General features: G+C 52.6%; 1 protein-coding gene across 1 annotated transcript; it reads right to left on the bottom strand.

The window, feature by feature from the left end:
- Positions 1-1337: 1337 nt before the first annotated feature.
- Positions 1338-15972, bottom strand: MAT1A (methionine adenosyltransferase 1A). The gene is made up of 9 exons (XM_028109715.2): positions 15879-15972; positions 12468-12545; positions 11560-11682; positions 8322-8434; positions 7925-8068; positions 3814-4032; positions 2486-2668; positions 2064-2197; positions 1338-1440 (listed from the first exon to the last, which is right to left on the bottom strand). The coding sequence occupies exons 1-9, from the start codon at positions 15970-15972 to the stop codon at positions 1338-1340; spliced, it is 1191 nt and encodes a 396-aa protein (XP_027965516.1).
- Between the last annotated feature and the right edge of the window lie 3024 nt (positions 15973-18996).

The raw sequence follows: 18996 nt of genomic DNA, 5'->3' as shown, positions 1-18996 counted from the left end.
TGGCAAGGCAGGATTCCCTCATGACATCCCAGCCAACTTGTCTACCACTAGGAGTTCAGCCCTGCCATCTGGGTCACAGATGTTTGGGCCTCACAGTTGGCCTCTCTGAAAGGGGCATCTGAGGGGCTCACCCACTTATTCTATTTTTTTTAAGATTTTATTTATTTATTTGACAGAGAGATAGACAGAAGTGTACAAGCAGAGGGAATGGCAGAAGGAGAGGGAGAAGCAGGCTCTGCACTGAGCAGGGAGCCCGATGCAGGACTCGATCCCAGGACCCTGGGATCATGACCTGAACAGAAGGCAGCCGCTGAACCGACTGAGCCACCTAGGCGCCCTCACCCACTTATTCTAATAGTGGGTATATAGTAGGGCTCAGACAACAAGGCTGAAGAGAGAGAAGGACTTGAAGGACACAGGGTTCTGGGGCCCTAAGGGGCTGGCCACCTGAGTTGGCCACCTGAGCTTCTCTGTCCTGACTTTGCATATCACCGGGCTCACCAAGAGCCAGGGGTTAATCCCCTAATCGCAGCAACCTCAGGTCTTCAGGGCAGAGGTCACACAGCTTCATCTCAAATCTGCTTTGTCATTGCTCAGGCCTGCATCTGGCATGAGATGGCAACGGGGGGCTGGGGGGTGTACGGGTTCCTGAGTCAGAGCTCCGCGACTCATGTCTAGGTCCTGACACGTGTGGCTATGGGACCTTGGGGAAGTTACCTACGTAGTCTGTGCCTCAGTTTCCCCCTATAGAAGTGGGAATGAGGTGTTAACCTCATCATGTTGCAGTGAAGAAGAAATGAGATCAGTAATTAGCTCAGTCCCTCACACATTTGTAGACGCTTAGGAGATGTCAGCCCCTGTTCCTATCTTGGCCAGATGCCTAGCCCGGGAGGCCTCTGTGAAGGCCCTGGCTTAGGACACAGGCCACAGATGTGAAGGGCTGACCCGGCACACCCAGGATCCCTGAGATCTGTGAGGGAGGAGCGGACCGCTCACGGGGGAGGTGAGTGAGGGGATTTACTCTTGATAGGGATGGTTTTTCCACTAAATGAACATGGCCTAGGTCTGAGGGAAAAGCAGGGGAACATTGTGACCACCCTCCTGAGGAGATGTGACCCCCAGCACCAGCAAGCCTCCTGCCATTCACAGTGATGACAGCACAGGGCTAACCCTAGGGGTGTGGCTTGGTCCAGGAGGGGGTGGGGGGTGGGAAGGCACTCCCTGGGAGGGCAGTCAGAGCCCTGGGTCTGGGACATGTGAGATCTGGGGTGCTGAAGAAGAGGAAGCAGGCCACCCAGATGCCTTCAGAGCCAGGCCCGGCCCCACTCCCACCAGCTCTAAAACACAAGCTTCTTGGGAATTTCCCACGGGAACTCGCTTCTTCCGAAATGGCCATAGCACGCCGTCTTCTGGTAGATGGGCTTCTTCAAATCCAAATCCCTGCACAGTCAGCAGAGGAAAGGGTCATTTTAAATGGAAAAGGAGCACAGAGTTTCTCTGAATTTTGAGCCCAGCAGTGATTATCAGAGTGTGATGGTCTTTGCATGGAGTATCCCCACTCAGAGCAATTTCCCATAAACTTCCTGTCTGTGCCACACCATACCTTCTGAGATGACTGTCACTGGCCCTCAGGAAACAGGCTCAGACAGACACACCCAGGACCCAGAATTTGAATTCTGGCCTCACCGTGCCTCTCTCCTCTCCACTCCACTGGCCTGGCGCAGACCAACATCACCAAGCTCCAGAAAGCAGGGATGGCATTAGAAACAAAGGGAGATGGGACTAGACCTGCTGGCTCACTTCTCAGCATTCGGCTTTACGATTACTTTTCTATGACCCTCCCCCACCACCTGCCCCAAGATGGCCCCACTGGAGTGTCTCGGGGCCAGCCTCCTTCAGCCTGAAAGCAGGCATCCTGCATTTGGGGTGTCTGATGTGCCGGTCCAGGAGCCTGGACGCCCTCCTGCTTTGGGGAGGCTGAAAGTCCTTCCTTCTGTCTCGACCGAGCCTCTGGGTGAGGGAGGAGGAGGGGCCTGTCCGGCAGCGGTGGGCGGTGCTTTTACCTGACGATGACACCGGGCCGAAGGTCAAAGTTCTTACTGACCACATCTAGCAGCTCTCTCTCTGTCTTCTGAGAGCTTCCGTAGGTGAAGATGGAAATGGACAGTGGCTTAGCCACACCAATGGCATAGGAAACCTTCCAGAAGAGAGCAGGGTCAGGGGCAGAAGCTTCTGTGCAAACATCCTCAGGGAGGGGCAGCTGGAGCCACCCACTTGCCCAACATGCTCCCCAACCTTGTCTGCCTAGAAAAATCCCCACCATCTTCACAGTGATGTATGCCTGTCTCCTAGAAGATTTTTTTCCCTCCCTCAGGTTTTCAGGGTACGCGCCCCAGTGCCCTTGGCAAAGTGTGTGGGCGTCCCACCGGGCCAGCACGTCCTCACCCAGGGCCGAGATGGGGTGGTCAGAGTGGGGCCCACCCACCTGCACGAGCACTCTCCGGCAGAGCCCCGCTTTCACCAGGGACTTGGCCACCCAGCGGGCCGCGTATGCCGCCGAGCGGTCCACCTTGGTGTAGTCCTTCCCAGAGAAGGCCCCGCCACCGTGCGCCCCCCAGCCACCATAGGTGTCCACGATAATCTTACGGCCAGTGACGCCCGCGTCCCCCTGCAGAGGGAAAGGAGGACAGGGAGGGAGGAGATAAGAACCAGAGTGCGCAGAGAGCAGGGCAGGAGGGCAGCTGGAGCACGCTGAAGGCCGCTGGGCTTACGTGGAAAGGGTGCCCTGAAGCTGCCTGCGGGCATTTTTCAAGACCTGCCCTGCCCCCCAGAGCTGGAAACCTTGGTCTTTAACCCCAGTTCAGTCACTGACCAATTCCAGAAGCCAGGTAACCTGCCAGAGCCCCATGAGAAAGTGCAAACAATGGGCCAGAGGCTGGAATCCCAGCCAGCTTCTACTTCAGTCTTTGTTTTTGTGAGTCAGTCATGCTGGAGAAATCCAACTGCAGGCAGGAACTGTGCTAAGTACACCCCAGGCTGTGGCCCTGGCTGGTGGCACCCGGCACATGCCACGGTGCCCATTTCCTCCCCTGTCTGCTCTGTGCAGCATCAGGCAACCACCATGTTTTGAAAGGGCAGGGGCTCCGTGTTCAGTGTTTTGGGGAAAGACTGCGTACTCTATCCCCCTGCTTAAAGACCCACCATTCCCACCAGCACATCTAGGCTTTGAGAAGTCCTACAAGAAAGGACAGTAAGCTTTGCCTTCCTTTTACCCTGTGTTTCTGCAAGACATTTGGTCATGGAACCCATTACGGGGGCTCCGCTTGGTGGCAACGCATCCCCAGTTGAGGCACCCCTGGCAGAGGTCAAGCAGCCTCTCCGGGGTGCTCTGCCAATCCCCACTTCCTCTCTCCTGGAGAGAGAGAAGAAAGGGGGCAGCAGGGGTCCCCATCGAAACACCTGCCCCCACGCAAGTTGAAGGCAACCTGTGGCGAAGACCCCGTACTGCCACCTGGGGAGGCCGGTCATCGGCAAGGGTGATTTGGCAGCTCAGCAGGGCGAGGTAGCAGCGTAGGCAAGTATGACCAGGGGAGGCTGGGCGGCACTAGGTGGGAGGGTTCTGGGGACATGTCCCAGTTCCGCATGCACTGACGCACACACAGCAGGCCCCACGGAGTGCGAGCCGACCTCATGTTCTGCCCAGGCCCAGACGTGGCTGGGCCACACAAAGCCACCTCCTCCTTTGTGCTCCGGCAAGTAAGCAACCCCAGTAACAAAGGCAAATCAGGACTCTGCTCAGAGGCAAGGGCGCACCTGGGGACCGCCAATGACAAACCGCCCGCTGGGCTGCAGGTGGTAAATGGTGTCTTCGTCCAGGTACTTGGCGGGCACCACGGCCTTGATCACCTGCTCCTTTAGGGCCTTGCGCATGTCCTCCAGGGTTATGTCCTCGTTGTGCTGTACGGAGATGACGATGGTGTGGATGCGCATGGGGATGACCGCGCCATTGTCCTGGGTGTACTCAACTGTCACCTGTTGGGTCACAAGGGCAGGAGATGCGCTGAGCTGGGGACACATCGCTGCCAGGGACAGACACCCAGGAGCCAAGTGAGGGGGGCCTCCTGTCCTCCAGGGGCCTCCAGGAAAGTTAATCTGACATCTTCTTATGTTTGAGCAATTGCCACGTGCTATGTATGGGATGACTGGGTATGAGGCATAAGCTATTCCCACCTATGACCCCTATTAGTGCCCCTTAGAGACTCAGGGTTACAGAGTTTCCTCTCATTTGTGACCCAACTAGACTCCTCCCCTTCTGTCTCAGAGGGCTCTGGGTGCCAACAAATGTCCCCCCGGCCAAAGCCCTCTCTTGACACTCCACGGCCTGGAGCCAAGGTATCCCAGCTTCTGCCAAAGAGCACAGGCCTCCATGGGCCAGGCCGGCTGCCCCAGCCCCTCAGTGGAAGAGCTCTGGAAGTGCATGGGGCCAGGGGACTTGCCTGCTGGAGGGACAGGGTGAGAGGGGCTCGGGTCAGGCTGGCTGAAATTGAGGGGGCAGCAAGCTCCGGATGGCCAGCCTCTGGGTGTCTGAGCTAAAGAAAGGAAAAGCAGAGAGCACGTGGAGGGAAGGAGCCCACCTGCAGTACCCCTGCAAGTGAGCAGTTCGAATGCTCACTTCTACCCACCTGGGTCAGTGCTGTGCCCGTTCTGGGCATTACCAGTCTGGGCACACCAGGCTTGCAGAGCGAGAGCGAAGGAGACAGTGAGGACAGCAGGTGAAGCTGGGAAAGCAGCTAGAAGAGGTGCCCAAAGCTGTGGGAAGCTGTTGCTCACCCTGTTTTAAAGATAGGAGAGCTGAGCCTTCAGAACCTAAGTACCTTGGTCAAGATCACACAGCTGATAGAGCTGGGCTCTGCCCTGGGGCTACGTGACCCCGTAGCTGGGGCTCTGCCCAGCAGAAGGCTGCCACTCAGGGCCCTGAGGGACACGCAGGAGCCACAGGCCCCAGTGCCCCCCGAGGCAGTGTGGACCCACCGGGGTGGAGGGGCCTGGGGTACGTGGGGGCTGCAGGAGTGCGACTAGGCCAGCTCTCCCTGGTAGCAACACCCTGCCCCAGGGCCTTGAGAGGACCTCGGGACAGCCAACAGCGCCTCCGCGGGGCTGTGCCTGCAGCAGGATCTCCGCCTGCCCAAGGGCCCTCCGATATCCACCAAACACCGGCCTGTTCCAAACTACTACTCTGTGTCCTGCCTGGTTCAAAGAACCAGAGGGTGGAGTCCAGAAGGAGGAAGAGAATGAGCCCTGCCCACATGATGTCTGATCCTAGCGCAAGAGGCAGGTGCGCATGAACATCTGCGTACAGAGAACAACCTTTAAATGCTGGGCTACGTACACACAGCTGCGACAGGGAGCCAGAGCTGGGGTGGGGGCTCCCAGGAGGGGAGGCCTGTGGCCGCTCTGGGACCACTCCCCCGCTCCCTGGACTTCCCACTCGGCCAGCTGTAAGCCCCAGGCAGCATCCATGTAGAACCACACAACTGCAGCAGGGCAAAGGGTTCCAAGTACGCCCCTTATCTCTCCATGTCAGCAAGATGTGGGGAAAAATACACCACGGAAAACACAACTCTGACCAGGTATAAAAATAGCCATCCACACTGCCACTCAAGTCTCCATATCAGCAGCAAGAGTTTGTTCAGGTGGAAAGATTCATCCTGTTCACGGTCAACACTCTGCTTAGATGATGAAAGTCCTTCTCATATGGGCTCTGGAGCCGGCCCAGAAACCGGTCCTGACACAGTGCGGCGCACAGTGAAGCAGCTGCAGGCGGGGACCCTCGGACGGCCGGGGCAGACCCCTACCCGTGCGTCTGCAATGCCAGGGTTTCGCCCCCCCACCTTGCAGCAGGCCAGTGAGGCGGATTTCGGTGTCCAAAGTAGCATTAAGAGGTTTCCGTGCAGCACTGCAGGAAGGGAGCCCCCAGAAGAGCACATCCTCGCCCCCACCCCCCGCCGTGGGCTTGGAAGCCTTCAAGGACTAAGCGAGATGATGCAGGCCTTCCCTGTTTCGTCCGGTCCCATGGCGGTGCCTCCGGGCCTCCCTGTCACACAAGGAAAAGCAAAGCCCTGTCGCTCGGCTTCTCCCACCCCTGTTCCACTGATTCTGTGTTCCGTGGATCTCCACCGCACTTCCCGTCACAGCACGGCTCTGGCCCAGGACGGGGGCCAGGCGCGCCAGCATCTGTGTGCCCCTCTCTTTTGATGCCACCACAGTCTTTGCATGATAGCTCCCCTGCGCCACAACCTCAGAGAACCCGAGGAGTGCTGGTGGTTCCACTCCCCACCGAGGGGTCACGTGGAGAACACCACAAAGGGTTAGCTTGAGGCCGCAAATGCACTTCCTTGCCCTCTGTGAGGCCTCCCACCTGGGCTGAGAAGGATGCACCTCGGTGCAGGTGGGGTAACAGGACAGTCACGTGCTCCATGCTGAGCTACACAACCGCATGTGCTGAATTCCAACTACAGGAGCCAGAGAAGGCCCCGTGAGGTGGCGGCCACCAGGGAAAACCACAGGAGGTGGGGGCTTTGCTGGCCACTCATGGACAGGGGAGAACCGAGAAGATTCCAGGTAAGGTGGAGGGTGCGAGCACAGGTGCAAAACACTGGAAACAAGGGGAACATGAGTGAAATCAGCCAGATTAAGCAGACTGGGGGAGGGGAGGTAGAGGAAGGTAAAACCGGAAGACCATAAAAGGCTTGGAATACCAGAATAACAAGCAGGGGGTTTGTCCCCCTGTAGGAAGCAGAAAACTGCTGAGGATTCTACTATATGTTGGCTAACTGAACATAATAATAATTAAAAAAAAGAAATTAAAAGTCCGAAAGGAGTTAAGGGGAGTTTCCAGGCAGGGAGAATCCTCGGGAGGGCACAGTACGGATCCTGGCCCTGGGAACCAAGCTGGAGAAGAAGAGATGCTCTGGAGGGAGAATGCCTAAGGCAGGGTGGAGACAGAGAGGGTGCCGAGCAGGAGGGGGGGCACCACCACACCCCCTTGAGCTGAGGAGGAGGTGACACTGAAGCTGCACACGATGGCTCTCGGGCACAGGTGTTTGCAGGGTGGATGAGAAAGATGGACGCTGATTCAGAGACCCTGCAGGTAGAAGCTTGGGGCGCTGAGTGGGACACGGTAGAAATTGGGTGTGAGCGTGGGTGGAGGGAGAGGGTGTGCAAGAGGTGCCAAGGACCTGCTGGAGGGCGAAAGAGGAGCCAGGGGAGGAGGCCCCAGGAAAGGGGCCCGCAAGGTCACCAGGGTTAAACAGGGCAGGGACGCGGAGCGCGGAGGCAGACAGGGCCCTTCCACGTCGGCTAACTCTTGCATCACGGCTGACCTTCAAATGTGGACGTTGGTGAGGACTTCCCCACTGCCTGGAGGGGCGATGTTAGGGCCCGAGGGGACAGAGAGTCCGAAACAGCAAAGGGAAAGCCTTTTTATGAGAAACAGGGGTAAAGGGCCACAGTGAGACGCAGACAACACTTGTCAACTAGTGTTTAGTCTTTGCTCAAGGGGTGGAGGCCTGTGAGGTGGAAGGGCAGTGACCGAAAGTCTGAAACTGATTAAGCACCGTGTGGCAGGAGCCAGGAAATCACATGACCAGAGTCAACATCTGCTAAGAAGGCAAAAAAGAAAAATCTAGAACGGTTCTTTCCATTTTTCTGTATTTTAAACATTTTTTCATAATAAAAAAAAATTGGGAGAGAAAACATCTAGACCTGAAGAGTTTTCAAATAAATAGTTCTTTTCACAATCAATAATTCTTTGAGTGTCCTGACTGAACATTTTGATCTTAATCATGACATGAATCAAGAGGGTCTGGGGGCACTGGAAGGGCGCGTCTGGGGCTCCACGGGGGAGCGAAAGGAGGAGGCTCACCTGAGTCTTGGAGTCAGGCCGCAGCCAAGGGAGGACCCCGGAGCGTCTGAGGTCTGCCATCCGGGCGTTGAGTTTGTGAGCGAGGATAACAGTGAGGGGCATGCACTCTTCCGTCTCATCGGTGGCATAGCCGAACATCAAACCCTAGAGCAGGGGAGAGGGCCGACTGAGCAAGGCCCACTTTAGATCACGGGACAACTTGCTGCCAGTCTAACACTTGGCTGCTACTCCGGCCAAGTGTGTTGGGTCCCTCGTGCACGCACCACCCGCACGGGACTGTGCTCAGTCCAGCACTCATGACTCTCCCAGCCAGCCCCTTCCGGGGGTCCGAGCCAGGGAGGAGACAGGCAGTGCCATCCCGACGGCCTGACAAGGCGCCCACGCCCCCTTTAGTTACCTGGTCTCCAGCCCCGACGTCCTCCTCACTCCTGTCCAGATGTACGCCCTGGGCGATATCCGGGGACTGCTGCTCCAGAGCCACCAGCACGTTGCAGGTCTTGAAGTCAAAGCCTAGGCAGAAGGGAGAGGGGGGCTTAGTGGGGACACAGGTCAGGCAGAGCATGGCTGTGAGCTTCCTGGCCGACTGCTCCACTCCTGACGTGGCATTTGGTGTTGGGGCGGGTGGTCTCTCACCAGCTGGGGTCTGTCTGGGCTCAAAGCTGAGGCCCAGGGGTGGGGAAGCCCATGCACCCTTCCCATATGATCATCTAGAACTCTAAGTCAAAAAAAATCCTCCACAGTGCATTTTACTATATTAAATTATACCCAGATTAAAAATATATATCCTAGGGCACCTGGATGGCTCAGTTGGTTAAGCGTCTGCCTTCAGCTCAGGTCATGATCCCTGAGTCCCAGAATCGAGTCCCACGTCGGGCTCCCTGCTCAGTGCAAAACCTGCTTCTCCCTCTGACTCTCTCCCCTCTCATGCTCTCTCTCGTGCTCTCTCTCTCTCTCTCAAATAAATAAATAAAATCTTAATATATATATATATATATATATCCTGCACAGAACTGCAGTATAAAAACCAGATCAAGAGCTACAGCTACTCTGGCTGAAGAGCAGGTGGGTGACTCATGGCCCTGTCCCCTTAGGCACCTTCTAAGATCTAGGCTGAAAATCGCCTTCCAGCACTGCAGTTCAGAAGCCCAGGGATGTGCCTGATGCAGATATTAAATATATTGGACAAATACAGCGCACAGAAACTACTCAGACATGCTCCCAGACCTAGAGTCCTCTGATCCCAGGCGATGCACAGGGCTTGGAGCAAAATGGAAAAGGCACCCCTCTGGAGGCTGAGGCCCCATCTGCCCATCCCCAAAGGTCAGGCACAGAGATGGAGGCTGTTCTCTCCAGCAAGGGGCTGCAGGCCCGGAACTGGTTCACGGAGGTTTGGCCAGTGGCTGCCCAGTCCAAGGAGCCCAGGAAGGGGCTGCCACGCCTGGACAGCACACTCATCTCCCTGTAGGTCCTCGGGCCTTGCTGGGCTCAGCCATGCGGACTGCGTGAATGAGGGGCTGAAACTGACAGAGGCTCCACCACAAGGTCAAGTGTTAGTGACAAGCTGAGTAGCTGTCACTCTCTTGCCAGTCTATTCAACCTAGGCTGCCAGTGTGAGCTTACTAAAACCAACCAACCAACCAACCCAGATCCAGTCTATTGTTTCTGTACATGCTTCACGTGGGGACCTCCCGCCAAATGAAGCAGAGGCCAAGCCCCTCAGCCCCGGCCAGCCCCTCCCCGCTGAACCACTCTAGCCAAATGCACTTAGGTGTAGCCTTCAGCGTGGCTGGCTTTTCTACCTCCACTAGGTGTCTCGGTGTAGAATAATCCCCCTCCTCCTCTGACTCCCCATCCCCACACACCCAAATTCAACCAGTTCTCAGTAAATGTCCCTAGGCGTCCCCTCCCCCTCCCTCCCTTCACTACACACTGTGCCACCGGCTGGCCACAGGGCACCTCATACTGCACCATTTAATGCCAGGCAGTGCCCCCACTCCGGGAGCATCAGGACGCCTTTGTCCCTTGCAGCTTCCTGTTCCCAGCAAACGCTTTTGGATGCACAAACCAATGAACCATCTTTAGAGGGCTGCCAAGGACTCACCATGGTGCATTAAACATTTTGCATTTTTCCTAATCACTCTCTAAATGGTGAATCTTCTCAGCTCTGCAACTCCATCAAGGGCTCCGAGTGATTAGGAAACGGCATTCAGGGGACCAAGGGGAGAGGAGCAGGGCTCAGAAAGGCAGCCAGTCCAGTGACTATGGCCCAGAGCCGTAAGGGGCAGTTAGCCTGCCCCCCCGCCCCGCAGGGCAGCCACCATGCTGCACAGGGTCCTCTGGGTGCGGGCACGGGGATAAGCTGGGCACAGCAGAGCTGGGCTCTCTTTCGCTTCTCTTTCTCTAGGAGACATGGCCTCCTGGGAAGTCTCCTTTCCACCTAGTACAGAACAAGACTTGCTCTTGAATAAGGTCTACACGTATGTAAACAATCGGCTTTTCCTTGTAGAACACGGTGAAGGCTCTGCAGGGTGGCATGTGGGGAAGCTGCTGATTGGGGACAGAGCGTTTCCTCTATGAACACTCTTGTGCACTGACTGGGAGATTCTGCTTGTGCTCACTGGTTCTCCTCCTGCTGATTCCTGACATGGATCCCCCCAAACTTTCATGTGCTCAAATGAGTGCTCTGGGCAGCTCCGAAGGCGGCTGCGCTGAGCTTCTGTGTCTGCACCCTCAGTGGTGAGGGGCTCTCGCTCATATGGGTGCAGTGCCTCATTCTAGCCTGCCCTGACCCACGCGGCGGCGCATGTCACCCTAAAGACCCAGTAGCTGGGAGGTCAGTGCACACAGGCCTTCAGCATCTGGCTCTCGCATGCTGTTCTCTGAGACCGCTCCAGGCTGGGCCCCTTCCCGGCCTGCCCCGTCTCAGATGTTGGAATCCGCTTTGGGCCCTTCTGTTCTTTCCAACTGTCTCCTCCCATGCCCGCCCTGATCACAGCGCTCCTCCTCACTTCCTGCCAGGGCCTGTGTCCCTTCCCTGGAATGCAGGCTCCCGCACTGCCTGGCACTGGAGCCCACCTTAGCCAGCTTGTCCCCTTCACCGGCCTTGGGTACCGGTTCTGGGCGGAGTCGCCTTTTTCTCTATCATGAGAAGCAGCATAGGGAAGCAGAAAGCACAGGAGTCCACATGGGCAGCCACCTGCTGGCAGTCACCTTACACAAATTATGGACATTCCCAAGCTTCAATTTCCTCATCTGCAGGAGGAGTACGGCAGAGGGCCTCAAACAGTTAAAAGGACACCTGCAAGGAGCAGCCCCAGGGCCTGGCAGAGAACACGTCCCCAGCAGGGGGCAGCTCCCCTTACTCAGTGGGTGCTTCTCTCTTCCAAAGCCTTTGCCTGCACCACGAAGACCAGAGTCAAAAATGGATGGACGGACAGACAGACACGGGGTAGTTCAACTGGGTGCCGTCACATGGGCCACCGTGCTGTTGCCAGAGACTTTGACCCCTGACCCTGCTAGGAGGGTCTAGGAATGTTTTCCTCCTGGTGGTATTTGCACTAGCCGAGGACCAAGAGCCTCAGCTCGGACGCAGGGTCGGGGCGCCCACGTGTCTCAGACCCGGGGCCTCTCCTCACCCTTGGCAGAGTCGTCATAGCCAATGTGCCTGATGGCGCTTCTCACCACCCGCTGGTAGTCCACCGTGGCCGTGGAGGTGATCTCGCCGCAGAGCAGCACCATGCCCGTCTTACACACCGTCTCTGCGAGACAGGGAGAGCAGTTGGTGGCCACAAGCCATCGGAGGGGAGCCCCCCTCCCAGACCTCTCGCAAAGAGTCTCACAAAACATGGATTCCGGACATAAGAGAATAATGCTAACAAACAGAGTAAACCCCAGCAGAAGTGCTGAGCACGGGTAGATCCCTCCCGGGGCACTACACTTTGGACAGAACGGGTCACATTTCGCCTTCGCAGCCAGCGAGCCACCTCCTGCTCGTGTCATCTTGAACCACTTATTTAACCTCTCTCAGTCTGCTTCCCTGTCTGCTACCTGAAGACCACAGTTCCACTGGACTGCTGTGTGGATCAGGGTGAGACCATGGGGGTAGGCGGCTGTCACATAGAATGCATGCGGGTGCCTCTCCCACCCCTTCTTGCTAACGCTGCACCAGGCTGAGATCCTGAGATCAAGGCGGGCCAAACTTCTCACTGGCTAGTCACAAAGATATCAGGGTGAGGGCCACCCTCAGAGGGCACAGGTCCCTGCGGTGCTCAGTGCAGAGGCTAGGGCAGTGCTGGAGAGGGAGGAAGCCGTCTGTGCGGCACACAGTGAGGACAGGGGGGCTCTGGTCTCCATGCAGGCACCCCCTCTCCTGTGACCTTGGCCAAGGCCCTGATTCAGCTGCACCCATGATCACTTCGGGGGCCCCCCAGGTGCTGGGGCCCCTGACTCCCTGCTGTGCCCAGAGCCCCAGCACAGGCACCAGCAAAGGCCTCGAGCCCAGCCCGCTGAGGTCTTCAGCAGGGAGGGAGCGGGTGTTTCTTACCACAGGCCACCTTGGCATTGGGGTCCTGCTTCAGATGGGCATCCAGCACGGCATCACTGATCTGGTCACAGATCTTGTCTGCACAAGAATGAACATGTGTGAGAATCATAGAAATATTAGGTATAACAAACTGAAATGTTAAAATAATTAGGTATTTGGTAAGTTTATATATCAAATTCACCTACCTAAGAGGACACTTTTTTAAATATAAAAAATTAAGAACTTTTTGAAATTTTTATTTCTTCCCATTTCTGCCTAATATTGGATGATTTATATTAGATAAACTCATAGGGTTCCCTAAAAAAGAAATACATCCCAAAATCAGTTCTAAGAGACTAAAGCAATTCACAATGCACACCAAAAACACACACACATAGACAGACATACAGACACACACACACACATTCTCCTACTAAAAAGCCTCTTGTTCCTCAAGATATTCCCTTTAAGTCTAAAATCTAGAAAACTCCTAGAAATAGAAGTTAAAATAGCTAACAACATTGGCGAGATTAGGTGCCAACACGTAAAATCAGATGGGACAAACAGATACATTGCTCCGCAGGTTCTAGAAGCTGCAGTGTACTGTATATACGATGCTACGCCCAAATCCACCACCCCACCCACAGGAATTCCAGAAGAGAGCCTCTATACATCGCTGCTGTTCTACAGAACATTTCCATAAGCAGCTCTCAGATCATGCGCATGGCCACGCAGCCTCCTGAAGGCTAGATGTTCTAATAGCTGGGTTTGACCTCAGTCAAGGTGGAACTGACAACAGCTCAGCATAAGCTGGGATTTGATCTTCTTTTTTCACTACTTGCCTTAAGGACTCTACATGGTTGAGCTTGCAGACCCTCAATGCATTGCACTGTGGAAAAATCCACTCTTGTGTTGGGGTTGTGTGAACTGTCACTGTTCAGTTTCAGAAATAAAAGTGACATCTATTTACACATATTACATCTCAATTAATGTTCCCATAGAGTTTGCTCTTAATAGATTAATAAGTTTTTTTTTCCAGTTTTATCAAGGTATAATTGGTGTACAAAAAATCTGCATAAAATTAAAGTATACAATTTGGGGAGTCTGGACATGCGAATACACTTACGTGACCATCACCATAAACAAGGTAATAAACATATCCATCACCTCCAAAAGTTTCCTTGTGTCCTTCTGTTTTGTTTTAGCTTTTCAGTTTTCATATTAAGGATCCAGATCCAGAATCAAGTGGTTCTGCTCTCACAAGTGCACCATTTAAAATGTTAACGTCAATGCAACTTAAAATATTAATCTGCCATTCAAGGTGAATTCTCTAAACTTTCCTTCAGAAACTGCTACTACACCTTGAGGCTCTCTGTGCAACCTCCCCCCATTGTCAGATCCTGGTTGTAAATCTAGGTTTGTCCAAGGCCACCGCCTCTGCACACCCCTACCAATGAAGGCCTGCTGCTAAAATATCCCTTTTAGGCCTACGCATCAGGACTCCTAGGGCTGCTCACAAGACGACTATGGCTGACTCTGCTTCCTTCAAGGACGCAGGTCACATGTACTCAGTCCACACAGGGCAGTGGGATAAGGGGTGTTAGGGATAAAGCTGGAGCTAAGCAATAGTGTTAAGATAGCTCCACAGACTAAAGGAATGCCTAAGGAGGCCCTATCTGGACAGTCTCTTTAGGTTTTCGGAATTTCTATCGATATTGCTCAGTAGCTTTAAGGTAGTCAATAGCTGGTTTTCTTGGAAGTTGAAGAAAGCATTCATATTATCCTCCTGGTGGAGAAGTCAGCACTGGAATGACAAGCAAGCCATCACCAAGCCTTAGGGGAAGCTGACTTACATGGACAGTTAATTGATTGTGGCAAGTGAAAGGAGAGTCAGACAAACTGAAAGGCTACCATGAACTACCAACTGGTTGGCTAGAATTTTCTTCTCTGTCCACTGAGCACACTGCTGTATGTACGAGGGGAGCACTGGCCACTGTGTGTCAAGGATGCATGTCCACATCCTCTGAGTGGAGCAAATCCTTCCCCTAACCCATGTATGGTCTTCATGTGTTACACACAGAAATGAATCTGAGGTTACGAGCATTATAGACCTAGAGACTTTATAAAGTTGTGCACAATGAAAGAGGCTATTTGTTTTGAATTGAGCTAAGTCACCTACAAAACCCAGCTTAAGCCAAGGTTTCTCAACAGCGGTACTGTTGACATTTGGGGCTGGAAAATTCCTTGTTGTCGGGGGGAGGGTCTTGTGCATTCAGGATGTTTAGAAGCATACCTGGCCTCTATCCACTAAGTGCCCGTAGCACCCCAACCCCTCATGGCAGAGTTATGACAGACAACCAAAAATGTTTTCAGATAATACAAAATGCCCTTAGGGGAAAAGGGGCAGCATCGTCCCTTGTTGAGAACCACTGGCTAAAGCATATGGAAGGAGTGGTGGGTGTGAGGAGATGTCCAGAGCTGAGTTACGAGGTATGAGAGAACATGGATGAGGAAAATGAAGAAAAGGTAGCCTTGGTGATAAGTTACCAAAACTTCAAATACTCAGATGAATTTTGAAGACGTGTTCAAAGACATAAATCAGTGTGTCTAGCCCCCAGGATTCTTCTAGAACAGTGGTTCTCAGAGTGTGGTTCTCACAGCAGCAGAGGACTTATTAAAAATGCAAACCTTAAGCTTCTTAAGGTCTTAACCCAAGACCTACTAAATCAGAGACTCTGGGGGTGGGCGCAGCACTCTGTGTTAGCAAGCCCACCGGGTGATGCCGATTATCCCTGAAGTCTGAGAACCACTGATCTCCAACCTGAGGTTCTGATCATGGGCCTCACTGTTCGCATGTGTGAGCCTCTCCCATTTCCCCACATCACCAAAAACTGCTCGAATGTTCTTCCTCTTCAGGAGGTCACCTGTACTTCTCTCAGGTAACACACCTGAGGCCTTCAGGACCTGGCGATCTATCTCAGCGACTACTAGAATGTGCTCTTCATGCCTAGACTGCACGTGCCTTACATGCCAAACTCAGTGACTGTGGTCTTGTCTGAGGGAAGATTCTCTGTTGACTTGAGTTGCTCAACAATAATAAAGCTGTATCCTCCCTGCCCCCCCAAAATATATATAAAGTTGATATTTGATGATATAATATCCCATGTATAATATGTTCCATCAACCCACTGTGTGTCCTCTGCTGTGGGTGGAAGAGGTGGGCACAGCACGAGCCCTTGGCTTCATTACCTCGCCACTTCTCATTTCATACTCAGTGACTGTTTTACAAAACTACAAATTAATAGAATGAAAAACGCCTCATATTGTGCCTCCAGAGGTCCCACAGAGTAACCAACACAAACTGTTTTTAAGGCCTCTTGTGAAATGACCCCCCTGGCTGCGGCTGCCATGGGCCCACGACCACCTACTCACCCGGGTGTCCCTCTCCGACCGACTCTGATGTGAACATGAACGCTCCTTCTTCACTTAGAGAATGGTCACACAAGCCATCCACCGGGCCATTCATCTTTGCACACTTCTCCGCGCAGTTTCTTCAGGGTAACGATTTCAATGCCGTGACTTTGCCCGAGGTTTGTTTGGGTTTTTGGTTTTGTTGGTTTTTTTTTTTTTCCCCTTCTGTAAACGCAACAGGCTTGTCTTTGGCAGAGCCACGGGGCTCACTTCTGCCGAACAGCCCGCAAGCACGTGAGAAGGAGGTGAGGATGGTGAGGAGGAACTGAGCGCAGATGTGTCACTCCCTCCGACTGGTCACAGCTTGCTCCTGAGTGACTCCTATATATGGAAGAGTGAAAGTGCCTGAATAATCATGTGAGAAAATTGGAGGAGTCCATTTCCTGGGAGGGGGTTCTTCTTACCTTGAGGGATTCCAGTTGTCAGCTCGGACGTCCCAAGCGCTAGCATCTGGCCAATGTATGGTAAAGTAGGCTGTGTAGATTCTGCAGAACTGAAGCTCCTTTGGGACTCTGCTTCAGCTCTGCAGCTAATCTCCATATTGCTCCAAGGTTAACATCCCACGTTGGAGGGCGGGGGTCTGTGGTGACTCAGGGATACAAACAGGCAGCCAGGAAATCTTTCCCAGAGATACAGTTTAGGCGAAGACTGCAACACAGGGTGGCCTGTGCTATTGGGTGCTGTCCTTCCTCCCCCACACCTTGTCGGGCTTGGGCTCTCCCCCTTCTTCTACCTTCTCAGAGCTAAAGCATGCACCTGTATTCTGAGTCAGCTTGGATGTTACACAACACATTCATTTAGAAGAAAAACTTTTGAGCCCATATTTTTCTGCTAATAGAAATCGCCTAAATAGTCAATGTCTCTAAGACGCTGACAGTCACATTGACAAGCAATATGTTAAGAAGTATCTGGACAGGTTACAGAAAATGCTTTTTTTGGGAAAAGGAGTCTTGAGAGAAAGATTCATTACAGGGAAATTATCAGAGTCCAAGTTCCCAAAGCTCCCATAAGATAACTTAAACATCTACCTATTCAGTTCTGTATACCTGATCAACACCTGCTCACAACTCCTACACATTTTTTTTTGCTTTGACCAAGAAAAGAAGTGGACAGGCTTACATCTTTAGCCAATTCATGCACTAAATGACAGCATCTCTCTCTCTCTCTCTCTTCATTTTCTCCCACCCTCAGATCTAGCTGCATCCTCAGGCCAGCGCAATGGTAGGGAATTGAGATCAGACAGTGGGAATGGGTGGAGAAACCAGTTCCCGCTAGAAGGCAATAAAACGTAAGCAGCCAAAAGCCTGTGCACCAAACACTGGACTGTGGGAAGCAAAAGTTAGGGTGCCGTAACCCCCCACTAACAATTCTGCTGCCCAGATCCCCTCTACACTCAGAATATGAGCACTTAAAAATTTTTCTCTGGTGCTCCAAATCTTGAGTGTTGCCAACTCGTCAGCAGTAGCAACACTATCCCCCCAGGGAGAAACTATATAAAAGTGACCTCTTTTGAGATGAAGTAAGGGATTCTACATATACATATTTCATCAGAGGCATTTAAGAAAGAGTCGTTGGAATGCTCAGGCACAAGATTGTTGAAGGTCCAGAGAGGAAAAGGCCACTGGGAAGGGATGGAAAAATGAGGATCAAATAGGGACTTTAGACAACATAGCCTTGTCCTTGTCAGCAGACAGGAGTCCTCCTGTTTGCACTTAAAATATTTCAACATCACTGTCCCTTTGCAAATTTCTTCTGGGTACACTGGTTTCAAACCTGGAGGCAATATGAGCTAATGTTTAATGTGAACTATAGACCTAGGTTAGCCTAGCAGCTAGAACTATGGCCATTATGTTTTAACTCTGCTTTAAGAGCAAGATGGAGTTTAAGTAGCAAGTACTCACCAAGGTCCCAGAGCTGGCAAGAAGTCGGAACACAAAGCTGCCTAACTATCCTTTGAATTCCAGAATGACTAAAAGCATGGGGCGGAAGGGTGTGTCCCATACAGGGAAGTGGTGCTTTCGGAGACATAAGCAGAAGGCTTCTGCAGTCTGGACACAAATTCAGAGTGAGGGAAGGATCTGGAAGCACCAAGTTCAGTACCCATCATATGTGTGAGTCTTGTATGACATCCCCATTAAATCTAGGCCACCTAATATTCTTTCAGCCCATAGATGTTAATAAGCAGTACACAGAACGTGGTGGTGGGAGTGCGGGCTTCAGGGTTGGAGTCGTCTGGCCTCTAACACACTATCCACCCTGGGACAGGGTTCCTAACCTCTCAGCTCCTGCTTCGTCATCTGTAAAGCAGGGTAAATGATTACCTATCTCACAGCATCATTGTGAGAAATAGATGTGGTCATTCAGGTAGGATGAAGATTGAGCATAGAGCCGGTATACAATAAGACCTTAATGAAATATTACTTAAGCACCTTCTATGTACATAATATATGATTTTCTTAGGTATAAGGATAAAATGCAAGGCTGTAGCAATGCTGAATCAATCAAAAGATTTCCCTCTTTTAGTAAATGTTACCAGTTAGAGAAAAAAAATTGCATTTGCACCAAGAGTTAAAACAGTGGCTTCAATCTACCCCCTTCTGACTTAGAAAACTGAACCAATGGGGACATTGCCATCATAAACTCAAATTAAAACCTGACTTACGCACATGCTGTCCCTTACGCATGAATTGTCCTAATGTCACTCCCCCCCAAGCTCCACTGATTATCTAAGTCCAATTCGTTGTGTCAAAGGCCCACAGTTGATTTCATTTCCATGCAGCAACCTTCAACTCTGAAGCTTTGCTGACAAGCTCTGAAGAAACTTGGCTTTGAAAACAAATATCATTTTGGTCAGATTTGCCTGTGATATTAAAATATAAAATACCACATGAATATAAAATACCAAGCAAATGGCTATGTTTCCAGTAAGCAGTGTATGCAAGGACTGTCCAGTTTTAGGAAGGGGCTTTGAGGGCACCTGACCCCAGGTACCTAGTGGAGAGCACCTGGCCAGAGGGTGCCCTTGACCAGCTCCTACACCTGCCACGCCTGATGGCTCTGCCACAGGCAAGAGAGAATG

The sequence above is a fragment of the Eumetopias jubatus genome, unplaced genomic scaffold (genome assembly GCF_037043125.1).
Source record: "Eumetopias jubatus isolate StellerSeaLion01/CBP00866 unplaced genomic scaffold, mEumJub1_p1.0 scaffold_17, whole genome shotgun sequence".
Taxonomy (NCBI): Eukaryota; Metazoa; Chordata; class Mammalia; order Carnivora; family Otariidae; genus Eumetopias; species Eumetopias jubatus.
The sequence above is the reverse complement of the archived record's forward strand: the minus strand, read 5'-3'. Positions and strand labels throughout refer to the sequence as shown.